This window comes from Haemaphysalis longicornis, unplaced genomic scaffold (assembly GCF_048455015.1).
Source record: "Haemaphysalis longicornis isolate Haplotype H1 unplaced genomic scaffold, Haemaphysalis longicornis Haplotype H1 scaffold_3, whole genome shotgun sequence".
NCBI classification, from domain to species: Eukaryota; Metazoa; Arthropoda; class Arachnida; order Ixodida; family Ixodidae; genus Haemaphysalis; species Haemaphysalis longicornis.
Window position 1 is genome coordinate 69327297 of NW_027526335.1, and position 24094 is coordinate 69351390.

The 24094-nt window shown below is 49.5% G+C and overlaps 1 protein-coding gene across 1 annotated transcript in view; it reads left to right on the plus strand.

Moving 5' to 3' along the window:
* Positions 1 to 19338, plus strand: part of LOC144175259 (uncharacterized) — an 81965-nt gene extending 62627 nt beyond the window's left edge. Inside the window, exons 2-8 of the mRNA XM_077704355.1 lie at positions 7427 to 7735; positions 7918 to 8008; positions 8651 to 8882; positions 13354 to 14278; positions 17622 to 17892; positions 18177 to 18320; positions 18940 to 19338. Of these exons, the coding sequence (XP_077560481.1) occupies positions 7709 to 7735; positions 7918 to 8008; positions 8651 to 8882; positions 13354 to 14278; positions 17622 to 17892; positions 18177 to 18320; positions 18940 to 19010 (1761 nt within the window). The 5' untranslated portion in view covers positions 7427 to 7708 and the 3' untranslated portion in view covers positions 19011 to 19338. The remainder of the gene's footprint in view (positions 1 to 7426; positions 7736 to 7917; positions 8009 to 8650; positions 8883 to 13353; positions 14279 to 17621; positions 17893 to 18176; positions 18321 to 18939) is intronic.
* The last annotated feature ends 4756 nt before the right edge of the window (positions 19339 to 24094 follow it).

Below are 24094 nucleotides of genomic sequence, written 5' to 3' on the forward strand. Positions count from 1 at the left end.
GTTGGTGTGGTGGCAAGCGACGCTGCGTCGTCTTTAATTCGAAATCACAGCATATTGGCAGGGTGTAGGAACTGACTGGCGTCAGCCGGGGTGCGTGTTCTCTCTCACGCTCGCCCCTTACAAGCCCAACATTTCTGGCCAATGGCGTATGCTCTAAGCCGTCCGGGTAGGGCATCTTCACCGCAATGCTCCAAAATGACCAATTGAAGTGGCCTGGCGCGCAAATTGGGCGAATGAAGTGGCTGAGAATTCAATTTGAATGAAGGCTGTGCCTAGAGTGCCGTCGGACGGTACTATCAGCACTCCACTATATCGACGTCGACCGGCGTTTCATCTGGCACTACATCGATCTACGTGACGTAAAGTAAGGTATCCTAAATCAACCTAGCCTAACATAACATGACCTAACGAGCCCAAAGCAATCATTTAAAACACCAAAAACTAACCTAATACAAAAATTATACTTCGATTAAAGGTGGGAAAAAGCGAAAAAAACCCAGGCAAGAGCCGGTCTCGAACCACCGACCTCGGCATCAAGAAGCTAAGACCGAACCCGTACAGTGCAAAACAGCTCGCACGCCTCGCGTGTTGTCCTTGCGAACATGCAATTTTTTAGTCAAATAATGCATTGGGTTTCGACATTCGCCAAATATGCACACTTGGACACTTTAATTGGTCGTTCTAGAGCACTATGGGGAAGACGATCTACACGGGCTTAGAGTGTAGCTTGTGAAACCGTTTACTTGCTCGTACGTATTTTATTCCGACCTGTAACGGTTGAGCGTCAGAGGTACAGCGTCACAGAATTCTTAATTCGTCGCTTTGCGTCCATTGTGCTGCTGAGACCAAGGACGCGGGTTCCCGGTCACAGCGTCCGCTTTTCTGACGGAGGCGAAAAGCGAAAACACCCATGTGTTCGAGATTTCGGCACACGTTAAAGATCCCCAGGTAGTAAAACTTAATCCGGAGCCATCCACTACGGTGCGCCCCATCGTCTGTGTAACGTCGGCGTGTTAAACCGCGCAAATCAATCGAATCAATCAAGCTTTGCGTCCAACAGCAGACATTTTGATGGCACATTCATGGGAGTAGCGGTGAATTCGTAAACACGATCTCGAACAGGTTCTTTTACCTGGCCTGTTGGCCAACACTGCCCTTGTTTGACGTTGTCAAGCCTACTGTCTAATTTTAAGTCTTGGTTATTATAAGTTTTCAGCATAACGTTTTTTTTTTTTTTTTTTGGCGCTTAACCCATATAACAGTACAACGTTTAAACAAATCGTTTTTTTTTTTTTTGTGCGCATTAGCTTAATGTCCCACCTTATTCACTCTGTTCTTCGCCTCGAAAATGCGTTTGTCTAGGTAGACAAACCTTCTATCTTTTCATTCAGAAGCAGCTACCGAGCGCTCTTGCAACAGAGAACAGCGCGAAGGGCTGTTTGCTGTTTTTTTCTTTCAACCGATACCAAGCAACCATCGACCGCAAGCATGCGTTTACCACGACAACTTGAACGATGTCTGACTCCGGCTTTTCTCAACCTTCACTATTTCTTGTTGCACGGCTGTGAGTGTACGTTCTTCGGCTCCCTGCTAAATGATTTGACTGCCTAGTCTTCGAAATATGTAGGAGTCACTAGAAAGAGCCGGGTCTTGACGAGAGAAGATGGCATTGACATTCGGAATGGCAACCTGACGATGACAAACCCACTGTCAGCAGTGGCTGCAAGGGGAAAGAAACGTGTAGGAAAAAAACAGTTAAGTTATAGCAGAGGTTATAGCTTACAAAACGAAGACACCCATTGAAGAACACAAAAGTATGATAGCAACTGCAAAAAAATGAGTGAGTAGTTTTCGTTCTCGAAATTAGCTTCTTGCAGACATTTGCGTCTACAACAAGCAAGAGTAAAAGAATCATAAAAAGCAGAGGATATTTGAAATAAACAAGAAAGAGACTAGCCATTGACACTGACACCATGTACGCACTCAAGGATGAAAAAGGGAAATATTACATCAAACTAAATAGATTAATTGTATATTTGAAGTATTGAATAATTTTACAGAGGCTTGTTCGCTTCTGGCGACAGCTGATAAAACAGTTTTGAAAAGATTTGACCAGCAGAACAAGCTCTAAACATAACAGCAGATAAAGTTTAAAAAGCGCTCAAAGATAGGAAAAGAGGTACATCACAAGCTGATGACGGAATAACAGCCTATCTATTACACCATGGTGGAGTCGTCGTTGTAACTAAACTCGCCGGAATATTCATACAGGGCTTACAGATTTCAAAGGTGCCGCTGGCTTAGAAAAACACGAACCTATTCCAAATCCACAAAATTTGTAATCTCACAGCCAAAAAATTACAGGCCCCTCAGCGTGCTATTCATTGTAAATAAGTCATTCACAAAGGTACCTAACACAATCGCCTAACCGACACCTCAGATTCCAGCAGCTAAAAGAGCAAGCAGGGTTTATGGGGAGATTTCCGAGCAATAAATCATAGCCATGCAGCCAACCAGGTAGTCAAAACGTGTGTGGAATACTAGAAGTCTTGATATTTGGTATTTATAGATCACGAAAAATTAATTGACTCAGTCGTCACTATCGGCGTGGTGAAAACATTGCGCGATCACGTAGTGGAGGAGCCTCACATGGTGTTGCACTGGTACAGTACTGGAAACACAGAAGTATCCTATCACTAAAGGTGTAAGACGAAGGAACACAGTCTCTCGAAGATTTACAGCCCGTCTAGAGTGGGTGCTTAGAATGCTCAATTAATGAAATACGGGTTACGAATAGATGCGGAAACGGATTTGGTTAAAACAGGGCTTGCAGCACGTTCTTCCGAGACTGGATGTACTAGAAAACTTGTATTCAGGAATAAATATAAACACAACGAGGCCAAAAAGAACGGAGCCATGAAGGCAAAATACAAGTTTGGTTCTTTAAAAAGACTAATTTGTTCCTATCACGACGACTTTGAGTTTGACTCAGGTATGGGAAAAAGCGTCGCGTTTTAAGCATGTTTATGTTTAGAAAGTGACTTTGATTTTCCCTTTCTCCCGTTCATAACTATCGTGATAACCCACACGTGCCTCACGTGATTGAATTAACCATGCCGCACCCTCGTGCAACTGAGGGCCCATGTCATGGCTCGGTAGGTTAGTTGGTTAGCTCATTTAGTCATATTCTACGGTAACATTGCTCTTCTCAAGCGATATTCATAAGACGAGCACAGCCTTCTTGGTTAGGGATCTCATCCGTGACCTGTTGTGCAGGGGCTTACAACCAGCAGTCTGCAACGCTTTCCTGCATCAGCCGGCAGTGCAGGGTGCGAGATGAAATTGGGCTGGTGGGACTTTGTGAAGTTTATACGTACGGATAGACAGAATTCTCGCTGGAATAGGGTGTACATTACGCCCTATGATGAAATTTTAGGCTAACACCTGTACGTTACAGCCGTCTTGGCTGCGGTCCGAAACCCGTAGCATGTAGTTCGAACTTATTTTTGTGCAATATCTCATGGTGTATTTGCACCTCCTCCCCTCCATTCTTTTTTTAGGTGCACGTTCACCAGACAGCGCAGTTACCATGGGCGTCATCAGCCCTCTTCTTAAAGACAAGGGCGGCAGTAGGGTTGCTTCCCCAGTGTCTGGCGCCGCCAGCCCGTTGCCCGACGACAGCGCTGTGGATGGGAAAGGCTTAACTTCCGCGCCGCACAGCCCGACGACGGCGGATAGCCCACTCACACGGTCCAGGGAAAAACGCAAGAGGACCCACAGGCTCAAGTCCTTGGCTGGAAGCGAAAAGAAACAGCGGAACAAGAAGGCTTCCGAAGATAAAGTTACTGACCTCGACGACCAGCAGGCGGCTGGAAAAACCAAGACCATTGACTAGAGCGTCTACGAACGCGAACGGGCGGAGAACTAGTTAGTGCCATGGTTATTTACTTTTTTGTTGCCTTATTTGCACGTAGTACTTATACACCAAATAATTTGGTTCGCATGTTCGCGTGGAGTAATCGTTAATTGAAAAAACCGTGGTTGATTCTTCTGTCACAAGAATCGGTAAAACACGAAAGTGAAATGTGCAGCTGAACATGACTTGCGTGTCGGCGGCTGTCTTCTGGGTGTGCTGGGCGAGCGACGTCCCGCTGGCGTGTCGCTTCGGCAAAGATGTAGTAAAATCAGTGGATGAAGTCACATCAGTGAAATCTTGGTGTATTCCGGCATAAAACACTTTCGTGTTAAAATATAAAACCAGAAAACGAACAACTCTAAGTATAACGTACTCTTTAGTACTAAAGATTGCTTCCCCGCAAGAACTACCTGTGTGCAGGGGTGCACCCTTCCCAGGCCGCTTGCTTCGTTGTACGGCGTCACTTCCGTGACGGATATGGCGTCACTTCCGTGACGGATGTGACGACACTGAAATCTTCGTGTATACGGGAATAAAACACTTTCGTGATAAAATGCATACTCCGCTTTGTAAACAGCATGAGAAGGTATATATGCAACGGTGCGACCACTCTAATTCTTGCCTGCCATCTAAAGATGAGGTTTCAATTCAGACTGCTTGGGTTTGTTTTTCTTTGTTTCGATCTGCGCATAGTGGAAATGATGTACTGTGAAAGTAGAAACCGTCAGAGCGTTTGATAGGTTCTTGCTAAAACACCTCCATGTGCGTCTTCTCTGCAGAATGGCGTCTGAGCAACCGCAGGAAATTTCACAGTGCCATAAACAAAAATGAGTGGAGTCCGGGCGTGGCAGTCCCTCCATAAACTTGGCTCAACATTTGCTATTAAAGAAATCCGAGTGGTCAAGATTAGTCCAGAGCCATCCACTACGGCGAGCCTCATAGCCCGGGTGTAGTTTCGGCACGTTAAAGCCCACAACTTTGAATTTGATTTTGCTATCTGTGGACTTCAATACACGTGTGAGATTGTTGATCGCATTTCTTTTCAATGCGTCATAATTCTAGGGCTATTTCCGCATTGCCCTCTATGGGTATAAAAGACCTTAGGCCCTTCATATCTTTATATAAGAATACTTGTATTGCACCAAAAAGCATATCGCCAGCAATACATTTATGCATAGTAGTGAAGCCTACTTTAAGGAAGCGCGATGTACAGCATTCAGGCTTCCTATACAGTGGCTCGGCCTCTGTAAAGTTCGCCTGTTTGTATTTCCATAGTAAGTGAATAAACTTTATTGCGACAAGCTTCAGGCGCTGATGGTTGTCTAGTCCGGGAAGCCCTGTTCCGCGCTAGTTGCCCCATGCCTTCTCCACCAGAGAAAGAATGTTTTCACGAAGGAAAAGCATGAGAAGGCCGTACAGGTGGTTTACGATAATAAAGACGAAGACAAAATAATTTTTGCTCTCCTTCACTGCAATCAACCGAGCAATAGCACACAACCACAACCACTGATTTGCTCAGTGGTTGGGGTTGTGGTGGGTCGGCGGGTCGCTTATTAACCACCTGCAGTACATCTTGTTCCTTCTGCCGCTTCCTGCCGGTGATGTCGCTTGCAGAAACTGTGGCGTTCAGCGTGATATGTTATTGACTTCTCTAATTGCACACCAATGCTTTTCCAAAACGAAACTGAAAGCATGATGGCCGACTCTGAAGCGCGAGGGAAGCAGCCTGTCTCGCAATGTATAAGAGCTGTAATGTCGCACAACTTTACGAAGCGCGCAGTGTCAGTTTGCATCCCAGGCCAGTAGAACTCCTAGCACACGCGCTCCATGGTTCTCTTGACACCCTTGTGACTGCCGAGGGTTCCTTGACGGGTCTTTTCCAAGACGATGCCTTGTAGTTGCTCTGTAGTCTGCATTTTTTAAATTAGATCAGGTCTTGATTTACATTTAGTTCTCGTGCTCAGCCACGTAATAACAGTTTATTTCAGGAAAACACTTATCGGTGCTTCTCCAATGAGTTCCCGCCGTCCGCAACGTTCGCGGCGTCACAAATCGTAGTACCCAAAAGCGTACGGTGTGTCGTCGATTGTTTTTATGTTTATGGCGTTTTCTGCCTTATCAAACAACTGCTAGTCGCGAGAATGGTGCGTTTAGATCCTCTGCACCGTAACCTACTGATACAGGTGAACTTGTTTCCACCCTTTAGTGTCCCTTTAAAGACAGGCTGCTGTCAACAACTTGGATCTCCCTCCCAAGACAAACCGTCGCCCGCCTCAGGCACTATCAGTTGGTAATCATATTTTTCGTAGAATTCATCTTCATAGCGAAAAACTTATGGTAGGTGTCAGGCTGTAATCACACGTTCGCAAATATCAGTGATGACTATTTCAACCTTAACAATTATTCTAAAAAAATATTGGCTTACATCCTGGAGCCGATCACGGCGAACGATTTGACGTCCCCGTTGGATATACGACGGCCTACTTGAGGCATATGTTACCGAGGTCTAACGTCGCCAAACTGTGCAGTGAGAAATAATTATGCTGCTTTGGTACGTGCAAATCGTATCGCAGCAAATCCATTCACGTTTTTGGTGTCGTTTTTTTTTTTACTTCGAGTTCTTCCGCATGCAGAAACACTGCAACAGCCACAATTACTACAAACGGTAAGTATAACATCCTACCGAATTGTTTTATACACAAGCAACGGTAAAGTAGCAGGTAGTGTGCAACAGGGATCTTATCAAACCAGGCCTCTGCCAACCTTTGGGCACAGAGGCTCCTTATAATATCCTTATGTCGCCGGTAACCCGCTGCAAAGAATTTATTACCACAGCCCCTGTTGTTCTCAATAAAGATTTTATTCGTTCAGTCATGACCGGTTGCGCTGCAAAGAGGAGGAAATGCGAACATAGTGCTCCCGTGGCACGCCGTGGCGTTGTCTGGTGATTATGATGAGGATGATGATGATGCTTAATTAACTGGCGTTGTCTGTGCCGTTCGGGAACCATCGTCGTCATTGTTGCCGTCTGCGTCAGTGCATGGGATTGGCCTACAAGCTAAGCGTAGTCTTAGTTGGTGCGGGGACAGCCAGCAGCGTTGCTCGTCAGTAACAGAAGCGAAGTGGAACATTGTAAACTGGGAATTATTAAAGAGACAGCTTTGCGTCGAACTTCAAGAGAAAACTCTGGGGCGTTTTCAGTACGTCAAAAACTCTGGTATTGCATTCCCCCTAAGGACATCAACCACGAAGCTGCATTGAACCGAAGGCAATTTCCCGTAGAAAATTTCAGCTCAACAGAATAGTTCGGTGCATGAAAGACTGGCGCTCAGGCTTTATATTCTGTGCCCGTTTAAGTTAGGGTGTTATGGATGCGAAATCGAGCTGCCTCGACGTTTTGGAGCTAAAACCGGCGCCATCTCGTACAGTGAACACGGTGAAAGTCATATCGCTGAAAAAAAAATGTGAAAGAAATGTGGAGAAATAATTTTTTTTAACTTCCTGACTTAGGACCGGCACGAAGGTATCACCATCAGGAAGTCGTTTATCCACGAGCTGCCACGCTCTGCGCGTGACGTTCCCGCTGTTAGCACCGGAACGGCATTCGGTCCTGGACGCAGCGGGCGCAGCCACACGACGAGCGCCTTTCCAGCTCCGGACTGATTCGAATTTCATGCCTTAGGCTAGTTACAGCGCCCTTGGCTACGCTCAAAGGGAACGAAAACCGAAACGAGCCCCGAGCATCACCAGCCACCAGGCCTCCCCGTACAGCTCCGGCAGGTATTCGGAATCATGAGCTCGGAGGAGTCTACAGAACAGGTAACTATACCGTTTCACGGACTTTCCTCGCGAAAACTACCTGTTGAATACGTCCCTAGCAATGCATGAGGATTATCAGGCAGTGCCAGCTGTTAAACGTTAACGTGCATTTTGATTAACCTTACCCTGGCAACATTTGCAAATGGAGTTGTTGAAAATGAGACCTCTCGTGCTCGTTTCAGAATGACTCGTCGAGCGAGGTCGAAGTTTCTTCTAGGCTACAGTACAGCAAGATTCTTCCGCTAAGGTGTCACATATTTATGATGTATGGATGTAAGTAAATGGTTTGCGTCTTTACTTACGTGGCATTACCAGCCAGTAGAGATGGGATTACGCCGCATCCCAAAGTCGACGGAACGTTGCATGAAAATTGAAGCACCCCTGTCCACGGACATTATTAGCGATTCACTCGATGGGTGTGTTATAAGGCAAACTCTGTGCCCGCCTTTCCTCAGAGCTTGCGCCTGAAATAGTGGGCACTTCACTCATAGTCCTGTAATATCAAGAAAGCAAAAAGCGTCTGATGCTGCTCGAAGAACTTTGGTTACAGCTATGGCAATCTCTGTATAACCTGCGCAGATTGGCTAGGAGACTACTATCGTTACGAAAGGAGGGCTGTTGTCAACGCATGGTGTTTTCTCTGAATTGGAAAGCCTATCCTAACTCAGCCATAGCCAGCTAAAAAATGGTTAGTGTCCTAAACAAATGCTATCGCGTTTGTAAACCTTGTACCTGTAGACATGTCGCCATCTAGGTCGTGTCATTTTTTTCGCTAATCATGACAACCGTTAAGTAAGCACAAATGCAAGCAACGGGTCAACTAAGTGCCAGAAGAGGCTGGGCGTTTGCAAACTTCGTCTTTTTCGAGAAGTAGACACCTTCGCGTCGTTTTTCTTTTTTTTCCTCCGTTGGTAGCGTTCGCCGCCGTGCTACCGACCACGTCGGTGGAGGCTGAACAGCTGGGCATCAAGCATCCGCTGGTGGGCGCCATGATGGCGGTGGTTCCATTCAGCACGGTTCTGGCCGTGGCCTCGCTGCCCTACTTCCGGTCACATGCGCCTACCATCAAGCGGGTCATGATACTGGCCGTCTTAGGACAGTCCACTTGCCACCTGCTGGCGCTCTGGGTGACGCGAGGACACCGAAGGTATATACGTGGGGACCAACCTTCCATCCTGGCGTCATAAAGACGGCGGAGGCGTTGACGTCGCCTGCGTCCGCCCTCAAAATGGCGTTTTCTGAAAAGCACCGGTGGTTGATTGATTGTGTGCTTTAACGCGCCGACACAACGCAGGCAATGAGGCGCGCCATAGTGGAGGTCCGGATTAATTTTGACCACCTGGGTATCTTTAGCGTGCGCCGCAATCTCGCACGCACAAGCGTTTCTGCTTTTCGCCTCCATCAGTAAAGCGGCCGCCACTGCCGGGAATCGAACCCGCATCCTCGTGCTCAGTACCACAATGCCTTAACCATTGAGCCACCACGGCGGGTGAAAGCGCCGGTGGTGACTTCCGTCAAAATAGTTCTCAACATACTCCGGTGGTGAATTACTTCCGTCTCGCCCACTTTCGCTTTTGCATACATGAAACAAGCGCATGCGTAGTCTTGTAACACCTGCGAAACCGGGCTTGGAAACTGTGGCGATAGGGACTGTCGATCACTAATGAGGGCTAGTTCGTAATAATTGTCGCCTTTCCGCCACTGAGTCCATTTAGAGTAATGAACGTACAGCCGATACAAAAGTTAAACGGAGCACGGGAGCGATGGCCAAACTGCGCAAAACTGCATGCCAGCGCAATCTGAGTAGATAACACCGCAGATAGTGAGAGTGCGTCGGCAAGTACTGCTGGTAGATATATCCATGTACTGACGCCCGCCTTTTCGCCGACTGGAGCGAAGCCTTCCTGTTGCCATCCATGCTCGCCAGGAGCGCTTCCAGTTCTTTATGCAAGCATTTGTTTGCCGTCATGAAGAAAACTTTGTATTCTGTGGCGTGTCCTTTCTGCTTCATCAGGAGGTGCCGCTTTCTATCTGCGTGGCTGCCGTGGTTCGCGATATACTCGGTGGCGAGTTCTTCGGGCATTCTAGTATTAATGCTATAAGATAAACCAGGCAAGCGTGGTCAAAATTATGCTCGGCTCAAGGGAACGCGTGAAGCAAAAAATCAGAACCCTACCACCGTGCATACAGAGAAGTGCAGCAAAGATGGCGCTCTGGTGGGATTGTCTATGTTGGGGTTTAGCTACATTAGGTATTTGCTATGGTGATGTATAAGGACACTGGCACGATGTCTGCGTCGCAAAGGTTGCACACGATTGGCAGGAAGAGACACTGGCGCATCTATAGTGTGCCGCACAGGTGGCCGTCGAAAGCAGAAATGTCAGAGGGAAGGGAGACACCCCACGTGGCAAGGAGTACACACGACGCGGGAAGGATGCGGTAGCGAGTAGTATAAAAACGCGGTTGTTACCATACTCCCTCCCTAGATGGCTATGCTCACCGGAGTCCTTCAAGCACTGAAGGACTCCGGCTGCACTGAACAGCACACACTGTGAGAAAGTCAGCTTGCAGACTAAGCTTACGCCGATCCCCTCAAAGTCAGCTTCACTTCTAAGCCCAAATGCATTGCTTGGAAGACGTTCTTCGGGGGCAACGTAAGCCGTTTTATATCTAAATACGGAGACCGTAGCACCTTTCATTATTTTCTTGTGAATTATCTTTTCACGCCTTACAATTGTTGCTACTCTCGGGTAGTCGCTGGAGACGATCGGCTGGATCCTATCCATAGGCACCTTCGTTGTAAAAAAGAGAATTGCGTGCGCAATATAGGCGCTCATGAACCATTTGAAGACCAGTTACTTTAACACAAGTTTGCTATAAATTTGCTATATTACAGGGCATATGAACTTGACCAAGCTATACTAGAAAAGAGGGGTGTACGTCGTTGCTTGAAAGTTGCGCGATCCGTTGTATTTGGCAAGCAGCGGGAGAATTGAACCAGAGATGGCAATAATTAAAACAGAGAGGTAAAATTCCTTTAATCTATAGACTAATTCCTACTTCATGCCAAGACAACAGTTTCTAAACGCGTGAACTTCCCGCTCGTGTTAATTACATTGCCCGTGCGCCGGGGAAGGGGCAGAAGGTCGACGCATCTGGGCTGCTCTGTCCTAGTGTATTTATAACTGTACTGCCGGGTCTTCCAGCAAGGCTTTCACTACCTATGTTGTGGACGGAGCTCCATCGCGGCGGCAGGAAAAAGATAATTGATTTATTTTAACAGCAGAGCTGCGGGCCATGCGGACAAAATTCGAAAAATTTCGTGTTTTACAATGCCCTTAGCGATTCTCCTGCAGCAAATGATGCCGCATTCACTGAGAAATTAATAAATTTAGGTTAAAATTTTGATTCACCCGCCAAATCATGTGTTTTCGGGATGTCAGCAATGAAGTCATACTTAAGCGCGCATTCAAACGAACTTCCAGTGCGTCATTCGACTCTGCACCTTGCTTGCGGTCAGTCCTCCCAGATGGCGCTGCCATACTCTCCACGAGTCAGTAGTATTAACTCTATGCTCTCCACGGTCAATGCCTGGATGCGCAGGCGCGCGCATCCAAGCACCCTACTCCACGGACCGTTATCTGCCGTTTCTTTGTTTTTGACCGTATTTGCACCTGGCTTGGTTTTGTTACTGTAGAAAGTAATTGTTGCTTGAAACATGGGGCATCCTCAACAAACAGGGTCACGTGTGACAACGTCGCTTACGCCGATCGCCCAGTAAGACAACTCAACGCGTCGGACTGCTGTGCAGCCGAAACAAGCATAGTGCGCCCAGTACCAACAGCAGTGCGCATCGGTACTTCTATGTTTACGTGTACTTTCGTAACCTCCACTGTTTACCCCGCCGTTTTTACTGCTATAAAAAGAATACATGAACCCTAACTCTAAGCGCAAATAGCTCATCGGCAAGCTTATAAGCCTTGTCTAATTTGAGTTTGCTTTTGCCGGCCTCAGCCAATCGCGCAGCTGGGCGCATATGACATCATAGGTTCTGTTGCGGGAAGTGAGCTAGTGGGTCGCATGGCCATTCCTTTTTTTCCTAGTTATATAGCTCATTTGAGCGAAGTGTGTGTTAAAAGTGGCGTCGGTATGTTTCTAACGAGGCAATCTTTCGAATGAACGAAACTTGTGTTTTGTCTGCATGGCCCCTTTAAGCCTGAGCTTGGTCCTGGGTCGTTCTCAAAAAAAAAAATACTGAAAAAATATCAAGCGCAAGTGATGAACGTGCGCCTCGTGAGGAGCACCCGTCGTCGCCCAGGCTTGCGTGTGGGCTTTCGCCGCGTGAGGAGATCGCGAAAAATGCCATAAAAATACCGATCGCACGTGAACTTGCACTTCATGAGGGGCACCCGGCGTCGGCCAGCTCGACCTTCGAGAAACTCTGCCCAGTGTTCCTGGCGTGATCTCTCGCGTACTCTGCTCCTCGGCACTCCACGTGCATTCCCACCTGAAATGGGAAGCGCAGACGACGAGTTCGCGAAGCCGGACGCCGGTTTTAGCGCGTGCTAACGCGGTCCACTTTGGGAGACATGTGAAAGCCTGCGGACAAAACGATCGCGGCCTGCCAGTCATGGAGATAGATTGCGTCAAGTTCGGATATGCACGCGAGGTGCAACCGCCACGTGGCAGGGGAAGGAGCCGCCAGCTCTGCTGTTTCTCCATTTTTGTACCGCTAGTTCAAGCTGCGCAGATTTCTATTTTATTAATAGTACCAATTACTGTCGCAGTAGCTGGTCTCAAATTGGCTCACTCGCTCAGTTTTGTTCCGTTCAGTACGCACATGCCATTCTCGTTTTTCCGTGTGTTCCCTTGATTTTGGCATGATTCAAGTTGGCCTTGCTTGCCAAATTGATCTACGAGCGTTTAAACCACATGGGGCAACAAACTCGCTGCCAAGGGAAGGACGAATCACGACATTAATTCCCGTAAATTGATAGTCGCGGCATTTCTCACTAAGGAGAAAGCACACGCCACCTAAGACCGTTTTCTTCTCGATGCGGGCAAACGAATGCTCGCATGAATAGAGCTCCCGTATATAGCGAAGCCTATACAGGGATTCTATTTCATGAAGCACTAAGAGCGCTTCTGACGATCAGGGTTAGTAGCAGCGCACTTTAGTTCGACCCGGTGATAAGACGAGCCCCATAATGTCGAGATGGGTCAGTCGGATGTGCCAGCGCACCCTCGCTATCTTCGCCGCATCTTTATTAGGTAGCGCTGGCATGCAGTTTCGCCTTTGTTTGCCCAGTTTTTCCGCCGCTGGCGTGCTCCGTTTAGCTTTTGGATCACCTGTACCGTCTGCCATATGAGCGTTGCCTTAGCCTTCAAGCCCTGTAGAAATAGTTATTCTCGAAAACGTTTTTTTAGTTACTGTGAACAACAAAAATACTACCGGTTTGGTTGACTTCATGACACTGACTCGTGTAGTTGGTACTGGGACGGTGTTCTTGTTTCTTCTTCCGCTGAAATACCATAGCCTAACAGCTTTGGGGCCATGAATCTAGCTTTCACGGGTATCCTGTGTTGAATGGCAACAATTCTTTATTCATGATTCACAGGGCGTTCTTGGACGTGGCCATGCGCCTGCAGTGCCCTCTCGCAGACAACGCCTCTACCTCGCCTCTCACAGCCTGTCTCGAGAGCCCCCTCAGCCGTCATCCTAAACTGTGCCCTTCGCACAACGACACCAAAACCGCCGACACCGACGACGCGCACGTGCTCACCTGCGCGCTGAAGTGCGCCTGCTTCTGCGACCACGACCCTCACGGGACCGCAAACGCGTCCGCCAGCCACTGCCTCGTGAGCGACGAAAGGAACCTGGGTTGCGGGGACGACTACTGCGTGTCAGTCGCCAAGGCCTCACACTTGGCCGTTCTTTGCGACGAGGAGACGACGCCACCCTGCAGGCTCCGCTGCCACGAGATCGCGCTGCTGCCGGAGGAAGTGCCGCCCGTGTCGGAGTTCGCGCACGGTCTGGCGTCTCTCCGGCAGGGCGTCGTCTGGGGCTTTCTGGCCCTGCGACTGCTTGCGATCGTCTTCAGCGGCGTGGCCATCACCCTCACGGACGCGGCCATCGACCTCGTGGAGGACGAGCCGCCTCCCTCTCGCTGGACGGACATGCACCGCTTGCTGGGCTCCGCCGGCTGGGGCGCCGCCTCCCTGCTGACGGGCCACCTCAACTACTGGAAGAGCCCCGACGGCGGGGCGTTCATCAACTTCGCCCCCGGCGTCTACCTGAGCGTCAGCATGAACGCGGTCGACGTGGTCGCCATCATGCTTCTGCAGATGCCGCTGCGCGAGACGCCCACCGGACGCCTCTTCACTAGCGAGCCGAGCGTATTCCTCAAGAGCCGCACCCAGTTCTATATGGCGCTCAGCTACGTGATGGGCTCGCTCAGCGGCGCCATCTGGGTGTTCGGCCCGCTCAGGCTTCGCCTTCTGGGAGCCGCGCCGCAGCTGCTGGGAGCCACATCAGCTGTGCAGGTCAGCTCTTGCGCTGTTCGCCAAACCTTGACAATTTCGCTAGGTTTAATGAATGTGAACTCCCCTGGAGGCTACGTCTGCGCCATAATGCTGCAGGTGTTGTCAACGTAATCGCAAGCCTTAAAGCAACGATTGTTTATTCATGCGTCATTTTTAGATTTCGTTTATCTTCTTTATCACGGCGCCCTAAACATAGACAAAGATACGTACACCCGGCCTCCTTTTAATCATTCACGTAGAACCACCCATGGCTGTAATATCTGGCCTTTCGTTCCTCGCAGTAACACTTTCGAATTTTCCAATTTCCCACTAACCATAGAAACAATGGAAGAAATTACGCAGCGAAGTTGTTGAAGCGTGTTCTGTGGACGTGTTTGTTGCTTAAGTCGAAATATTGTGTAATTCTGATCATCAATGAAAGTGTGTTAACCTGTGAAATACAAATGCACTTCGCCATTATTAACCCTTCTATGCTAAACACCTCTGTAGAGATGCGTTGAAACTGTGACATTTTTGCACTGTACCGCTCCTGTATGAGCCTTTGAATAGGCTTACAGTAGAAATAACTAAATAATAAATAAAAATGCTGCTGAACACCAAGGGAGCGTTATAGTTACAGTAGTGCAATACTGCAAAGGGAGGTGACAGCAGAGAAAAAATTCTGGCCTTCAGGAACAGCGCCTTACTGTGTCTGTCCTCGGTGGGTTCGCCGGAAATCGTGAGCTTCGGTAAGAAGCACGCCCCGAAATGAAACTTTTCCTGTGCGAGGCCTCACCTGGGCTAACTTATACCACCCGGGGTTCTTAAATGTGCGTCTAAATTTTTATTTTTTTTTGTATCTGTAACATTCAGCTTCGACTGGCGAAGGTACAGTTCGTGAGCCCAGTAAGAAATCAACGATTGGGCATATTTTCTTTTATAATGCGTGAACGTTAATCTAAACAAAGCAAACCACGAAGTGCTGGAGGGCGCTAAAGAAGGTTAGAGGTCATCTAAGCAGCTCTTAAGGGTGCTGAATGGGAAAGCATTAATGTCCACTTTAACACCTCAGACGCTTTGCTTCCTCCCAGCGTTTTCGAATGGCTTTGGTAAGAAATTTTTCTGTATTTCCCCGTTCTTTCGTTCATTTACTTCGTCTGCGCTGCACTGGTGTGCACGGACACCTTTTGCTACTGCCGAGTTGAGGCGCGTGCTGTGGAATGCCTCGCGCTATGGAGCGCATCCCAGACGCGTGGTCTAGGAGCCAGTAGAGTTCGGTTTGTTGATGGGGGGTGGTGTCGCTTTGGATGGGTGTAAAATAGCTGATGACGAGACGCAGTGAGGTTAACGTTGAAAAGAAAGTCTATTTACACGCATTTACATTTGATGACATCATCATCATCATCATTGTCATCATCACCAGCCTATCTACGCCCACTGCAGGGCAAAGGCCTGTCCCATTATTCTCCAACTACCCCGGTCCTGTGCTAACTGCTGACATTTGATGACATAAGACAAAGGCGAATTGAGTTAAAATAGCATACGCCGAAGCTTACGAAGAGTATTGTCGCACTATCCCTGTTGAGAGTCCCGCCAACCGCACGGTTGGCGAAGTGAAACGCGTGGGCATCTGCAGCCCAGAAGCCACCACGGGAGCGAGTACGCTAGCGACCGCTCACGGCCGCAGCTCCCGACTGACTCGATGGTGAGGGCAGTCTCCGGCCTGGCTCCTTAAATTAGGCCGTGTGGGCATTATCTATCCCATCCTTAATCCTTGCCATTAAGGAATAGAATAGAACAATAATAGAATAACGCGCCGTCGTTATTCTCACTGCTCTCGCGCAGCACCGAACTGCCCTGCCGAGAGTCTCTGCCCACAACAGGTTCGAGAGCGAGCCACGACTCTCGCCGCGTGTGTACGTTTTCAATCACTTCACCGGGAAGCGAGATATTTTATAGTACAGGGGTTTATTACGCGGGAAACCACGATACAAACGCTACACTGCACTAAGCACCTAGCCCCTGGGGCATACAGCCGTCAGCGTGTGCCCAGCCCGTAGTCGGGCAGCAGTTAGCGTCCGCCGGCGTTGGCCGGCCGCAACGCTCGCTGACGTAGGGGAAGGGGGCTCTCTGTAACCGCTACACATTTCAAGCCGCTGGACTCGATCGGGCGGCATCGGCGCTCGTCCGCTGACCTCAGACGGCGCAAGCCGTCACATCGCGGACGCGGGGGCAACCCACCAAGAAGTGGAATATGCCCGCGGAGACTCGCCGGGCATCCTAGATAAACGTACTGACGCAAATCGAGGCATGCGCTAATCGACACGGTGGGTGCCGTGACCCACGGAAGTGGGAAACAACGGCCAATGCAAGAAACGGCCAGAAGTGGCCGAAGGGCATTTACGTACCGTGCGATCTCTGCGCGTCCCAAGGGCGGTCTCTCCCCGGGGAGTCTCCTGCGCGCATCCCCCGTCGCCTCGTAGGGAGAGGAGGGAAGCGCGCGAGGATCGCCCTCGCCCCACCAAGGAGAAGGACGTCGCTAGCGCCTCCTCGCCCCGATATGAGGGGCTTGGCCCCCACATCCGCCACTCGAAAACAGCGCTATAACCACTTTGGGCCTTGCATCTCCGTCCCTTCCGTCTTCGACAGTCCGGAGAAATGCAACGCTTTTCTCCCGACATCGCTTTAGTACATAGGCGATGGCGACGCCCTTGCATAGGTTCGCCACCACTTTCTCTCCTGCCGACGGGGAGAGACGGAACGAACGCCCCGTATAATCGAGATTCTACTGTACTACGATTACTGTGATATTGAGAATGCCCATCCAACGATGCCATCGGATGTCAAACATGTTGTTTTACAGAACCGAAACCGAACTTGTTTGATTGCTAACCTTGGGCATCGTCCAATCACGGTGCCCCCTCCTCCCAACGTCACAGCTTAGTTGGTGCGGCCGCCGCAAACCGCACATGGTAGTTTTTCTTCTTTCGCGCTTTGTAAAATAATTACCGATTTGTCAACCGGATAAACAATGAAAAGTGTGCTAATTTGAGCCAGTCTACGCAGTGCAAGCAAGAACGGGAGCTTGAGAAATTCACTTCAGTGTCCCTTTAAAATAGCACCGTGTCACGTGACACTAGAGGGAGGCCTACACGGAACACAGGTCCTCTTACGATGCCCAGTACAGCGTAAGTGGCCCTGCGCATGCATACATACAACCAATTTAGGGTCTGTGGGCACACAGTATGACGTTTTAGCCATACTTATACACCATACCAAGATTAGTTTCCCGTACGCTATATGACATCGCAGTTCATCGCAGTTCCGTGTAAAAAAAAAAAGGCGCACACGTCCACGTTTGCAGGTCTTCGGCGGCGAGCTGGTGCACGCGTTCACCTCTGACCAGCTGGTCCAGCTGCTCGGCGTGCGGAACGCGGCCAGCGCCTCCGTGCTGGGCATGGTCGCTCGGCTGCTGGTCTACGCCTTCACGCCGGTGCCTTGGGCTTTGCTGCCCGTCGAGGCCGCGCAGGGGCTCACCGTGGGCCTCTTCTCCAAGACCACCTTCTCCCTGGCCACCGGCGCCACCCCGGACTGGCACCTGCAGCAGGTCCTATCCACCATCCACCATGGACTCGGTGAGTACCGTCTGTTCACAAACAATTCGCTCTCATTCCACTCTGTAAAGGTGGGTGTGTTTTTGGGTTACTGAGTGGCCACAAACTCCCGCTCAGCGCTTAGAGGGATTGTGAGTAGGCTTCACTGTGGCGCACGTAATGCGGGAAAGCCACCTTACAAAAACAAAGCTTACACCGATTTTTTAAAGTCGGCTTTGCTTGCAAAAACACATGCTTTACTGGAAAGGCAGCTGTTAGAGCAACATACGCCATCTTTTCCTTATTCACCCTCGTTCCACTGCCAGGTGCCAGCTTCGGCGCCCTTGTCGCCGGCTGCCTGATCCCACTCCTGCAGCTGGATGGCATCTTCGTGTTCTACGCCGCTGTGGCCGTACTGACGTTCTACGCCCAACTTGCATTCGGCTACATCCGCGCGAAGAAGGACGCCGGTTTGTACCTTGGAGTTATTTCTACCTTAAACGCTGTGTGGTATATATAAACCGGCAGCTTAAATTTCAGGACTGGGGGGAAATGTCGTCTATGTGACCGTTGCCGTCGCGATACGCCTGTACAACATTGATCTCTGCGTTAAGAATACCCCCCCCCACCCCCCCCCCCCCACCGCCCCGAACAGTGTCGAATAATATGTCGTCTTAAATGTGCAGTTTCCTTAAGTTTGCATCTTTCTCTTGTTGCTACACAGATTTTCAGGTAGACTAAGAATTCAGAAAGCTTTAGCTTGTGATTGCTTTTGTGGTTTTGGGGGATCCGCCCAGAAATATACAAATGAACTATAAAACTGTGCAGAAAACTGTAGGAAATGTGGAAAGTAACGACTGTGACCGAGCTTACAGGACTACGACGAGTTGCGGAGGCTGTCGTTGCACGGCTAAACATCTTCGATTGCAACCGGCAGCCCTACAAATGCGATTTAAATGCGTAATGAACAATTTATTGCGCGCGATCTCTAGCCTGCTCCTGTCTTCATTGATTAGCGTTGTTTCGTGACCGATCTCAACAATCCAATTTGTTGATGCTTTCTCTCTTTCTCTTTTCATCTCTTTCCAGCGAGTCGTCGCCGGCGTATTATAGTCAAGTTCGCTCGCGGATCGCCCAGAAGGCAATCAGCCGTGTCGTGAACATTTTACGCAGCGGTGGAAACGTCCAAGACGTGTATATCAACTGGCCCACCATGTTTTTATACCAATTTCAGATAGAACCATATCATTGTGCACATCATATACTCGCGCGTTTACCAAGCTTTTTGGTTTTGTTATGTTTTTCGTTCATATTCACCTACCACCGTCCCTTGCTTTGTCGCGCTATTTTAGTGTTCCGCAATACGCTTTGACGTGGCTTACACAGGGCATAAAATACGCGAACTCCGCTTTTCTGATATCGGTTTAGTTGGGCATATTCCTTCAAGCTTCGGCATTTTGTGAAAGAACCGATAACTTCATACTCTTTTTTTTTTCTCGCATGCGTGTCAGAGGGTGAAGCCAATCATCTGCGTTGGCGTTTAGTAAAAACACTATGCGAATAAACGAATAAACAAATTGTAGCTGTGCTTCATATCAAGCGTTCGCGTTCTGGCATGCTACGAGCGGAAGAGAAGGCCCGCTGAAGGCCCGTCTCCTCCAAGACACCTTGTCCTTGACTTGGGTTCAAGGTCTCGCGTCGGCCACAGGCCGGTGACTTCCTAAAACGTTCTTCCACCCTCATGACCAGGCGGAACTGCGGATCAGGAACGGGGCTGCGAAGCCTCCCCGAAGTCGGGAGGCCTCCGACCTCTCTTCAGATGGGATTTCGGGGAAAGGGTCCTGAGAGCATGCCCAGATGTTTTGGGCCACGTTCACATAAGGGTCACATCGAGGTTGTTAAGGCTGCAGTGTGGACACGGGTCATGGTGGCCGGACTGGGGCAGGCTCCCGTCTGGAATTCACACTGGACGTGAGCTTTCTTTAAAAAAGGGGTTGATTCGCCTGGGGATATATTCGGCGGGAGAGAAGGTAGCAAGTGATGACGTCTTGATAACCGGCAGGACCGGGCTCCACGCCAAAAATATAGGCTCGGCCCAGCATGGATAGTAAGTCCTCGAGATAGGTCATGGGCGAACCCTACCTTGTTCTGTCAGCCCGGAGTGCTTATTGGAGACTTTTTAGGAGACTAGATAGTTTGGTTTACATGCCTTTCTATTCTGCGGCTCTGTGGGAGGGCGTTTGTCTAGATGGGCGCCATGCCTAGCGTGTAGCTCGACGTGGCGTAGCCGGAAACAGCCTTGCGGCTATGCATGAGGTTTTTGTTGAAGAAATTGCCACCAAAAGTTCAACAGTTTATATACGTTCCTATGCGCAAAGAAATGCTCCTCTACCAGTTAATGGGGCCACGCAGACAAAACGCAATTTTGGTTCATTCGAAAGAATTCCTCGTTAGAATCATACTGACCCTGCTTTTAATGTAAACTTCGCTCAAATAAGCTACATAATTAGTAAAAAAGGGAATGGCCATGCGACCCACTAGCTCATTTCCCACAACAGAACTTATGATGTCACAAGCCCAGCTGTGTGATTGGCTGAGGCCGGCAAAAGCAAACGCAAATTAGGCAGGGCACGCTTGCCGAACGCTTAAGGTTAGGGCACATTCTTTTTATAGCAGTAATGGTGGAGTAAACAGTGGAAGTTACAAAAATACACGTAAACATAGAAGTACCGATGCATACTGCTATAGGTACTGCGCGCACTATGCTTGTCTTAGCTGCACAGCACTCCGGCGTTTTGGGTATAGTCTCAGACAACACTGGCCGATTGGCGTCAGCGATGGTGCCTTACGTGACCGTATTCGTCAAGCGAACGCCATGTTTCACGAAACGAATTTTTTCTACCTTAAAAAAAAGCCAGGTACGAATAGGGACAAAAACAAAGCAAAGGCAGAAAACGGCCTGCCGCGGTATGGTAGCGCCATCTAGGTTTACTAACGGTAAACATGCTCCGCAGTTTACTTCTTTTTATAGAGGTATTCGTCGAAAAGTTTAGCGGTCAATTTCTTCGCTTGGCAACACTGGAAACGGCCACAGACATGGCCGATGCGCCACGGACATGGACAAGTACCGCCATCCCGCGGAGCCCAACGTAACAAATGACGGCGCACTCACACGGTTGCATGGAGGAGAAGAGGGGTGCCTGATCTGGGGGCCGTGCGCACAACGTCGCCTAGCAACAGACGCTTGGCCACAGATATGGCAGCGCACTCGCATAGTTGCCTGCATGCGTTCCACGCCATTGAATACTGGCCTTAGGCTAAACTTGAAGACCTGCTCTTGTGACGTCAATGCAGACGGCAGGAAAACACATGATTTGGCCGGAGAATCAAAATTTGAACTTAAATTGACTAATTTCTCAGTGAATAAAGCATCGTTTGCTTCCGGACGAGCACTGGGGGCACGAAAAAACAAAATCTTTTGAATAAAACAAACTTGTATTCTGTCTGCATGGCCCCTTTAAGGTTCGATATAAATGACGAGTTTTTGAAGGAAAAGGAAAATATCCCAGGTGTCAGCTTACGCAGTGCTCCTGGCTGTTAAGTCCTCGTCGACGGCCGCGACCACAGTTATGGGGATTTTCGTTAGCTCCTTGACAAATTGCCTGCGTCGACAAAGCAAGTGTCTTGTTCTGAACGCGAGCACAACTGAATCTTTCTCGAGCGATTTAATGCTCACCGAAGCCTAAGCGGTTGGCGTCCTACATGTTCTGCCTAACGGCGCATCACCACTCGCCGCTATAGCGTTGAAAGGTGCACAGATTGCTAGTTTCGCTACATGAAGATGCATTTACCCTGCCTGTCGCTACAGTGGTCAGTAAGCTCACCCATTCCGAATACACGAGATAGCGTGCTGCCACGCATGTTTTCCACGCTTTCAGGATACACGTGCTGCTGCAACACTGGTGCAGGCCAAAAACAACCCAAACCACTTCACAGCTGAAAGGTCCCGTCCCTATCGGATGCACTGGCCAGTGGACACCAATCCATTCACGCCACCCACCATTCCCATCGTTACAGCGTGTACTAGAAGGTAAGGTGTGTCGTTAGGGGGAAAACCCAATGGAGAGAGCGGGTCCCTTTTGCGATGAAAAAAATTCTGTGGAGCGCAGGCGTTCCTCAAAGAACTCCTGTTGCAGCCAGCGCCACCTATAAGTTTTTAAATCAAAGTAAACAGTTATTTTACAAGTTTTAGAAAACTTTTAATCATGAAAGAAAGAAAGAAGACTATCAAGGTCAGTAAATAATAATTTAACAAACAAAACTCCTAAAACCAACCGGTAAAAAGCAGTCGCCAGGGGCGCTGCTTACAACAGGAGTTCCTCAACACCAATTTTCATCGCAATCGGCCCGAAGGACACACCTCTCACTTCTAGTACACTATACCATCGTGGCACACGATTACAACGCCAGCTGTTCCCATTCAAGGTTATATCGAGAAGCTGGGTTATGACGACGACGATGGTGGTGGCGGTGGTGGTAGGACGCGTGATTTTAGCACATGCTGCGCCGAGATTCACTGCCCCGCCACTGCCTCACCCAGCGGCGGGGTTACCTCTTCTCCTTTTGCTCATCTTGGTGCCGAGTAACATGCTGCACCCACAATACCGGCCCATTCGTTGAGAGAGAGAGAGAGAGAGAGAAATAACTTTATTGGGAGAGGCTGGTGATCCTAGGCGTCGGCCAAGAGCCCTTGGGCTCTAGCAGCGTCTTCGGCCAGCTGGACGGCCCAGACTTGATCCGCTGGGTCGTGGCTGAGCAACACGGTCTCCCATTGCTCCGCCCGAGTGATTCTGCGCGCGGGTATAGCCGCCTGCGGGCAGGCCCATAGCATATGTGCTAGATCTGCCCTTTCTTTACATTTATGGCATCCGAATGTTACATCCGAATGTTGCCCTGGATAGCAGTAGCTATACATAACCGGGTTTGGATATGAGTTCGTTTGAAGTAGCCGCCATACGACGGATTGCCTCTTGTTGAGTGACGGGTGAGCGGGGGGAAACGGGCCCGTTCCAGACGATAGTGATTTTTTATGTCCCTGTAGGACACGAGCCGATCCCTACCCGACCATCGGAGCGAATGGGCGAATGGGGTGTTAGGGTCGATGTCAGCTCGGTCGGTGAATCCTCGAGCAGCATCGTGCGCGCACTCGTTCCCGGCCAGGCCGGAGTGGGCAGGTGCCCATATCAGGTAGATTTTGCCGGTCCGCGCATCGCGACGGAAGCCAGATGTGAGAATTACAGACGCTTCTGGGGAGATCCGCCCTCTCGAAAAATTTATAATGGCAGATTTAGAATCACTGATGACATATTTGATATTTGCAGTTGAACTATCGGGCATTAATGCTTTCGCATTCACAACTCACAAGCGCTACTATGTCATCGCACTTCTTCCGTCTTGTACTTACCTCGCTCTCACCGCTTCGCTGGTACACAAACTACCTACCCGTCGGTTGCGCGCGCATTTTTAGAGCGACGTGCGACACATGGGAGACCACGTGCTTTTTCTGAAACGAGGGTGTTTGCCTAGCCGGACCTCGAGTGTTATCTCAACGGGCAGCCACCATTGAGGTGTGTATGCTCCACAGCTTTCATAACCGATGGGAGAGCGCGCCTCGCAACTCGGTGATCGGGTGGGTTCTTGTCGCTGCTCAGAAGTCGCAGCGCGGGTGGTGGCAACGCGGACTCCGCCATGTTTGCGGGGAAACAATGATCATTTAGAGAGTCATGGTCTCCGCTAATGACCGGTAGTCACCCAAAGAGCAGCTGTAAAAGGCCTACCATACCGTCGGTCGTAGCCCAGTGGCTACGAAGGGTTGACCCAGCGGTGAATCGACCAGACAGCGAAGCCAGTGGCTTGCGATATCATAAACTCCTGCAGCGTGAGGTGGCGGGGCGGCACAGGCTTCAACAGCAAGGTGACAACGACGCCGGAAATATGGGTGGGCATGTGCTTCCATCACTGGCCTTCACATTCTGTGGCTCGCGATGTCATGAGAGGGAGGCAGTGCCGCGGCGGAGTCCCCAAACAGCAATGTGACAGCGAAAGGACGAAGATGTATTGGTGTACCTGTACTTCGATCGCCGACCTTCACGTACTGCAGAACTTGCTCTAGACGGGTGTCAAAGTCAGGTGCAAATGAGACCACGCAGAACGCGTCAGTCATGCGCTCAAAAGTGACGGACAC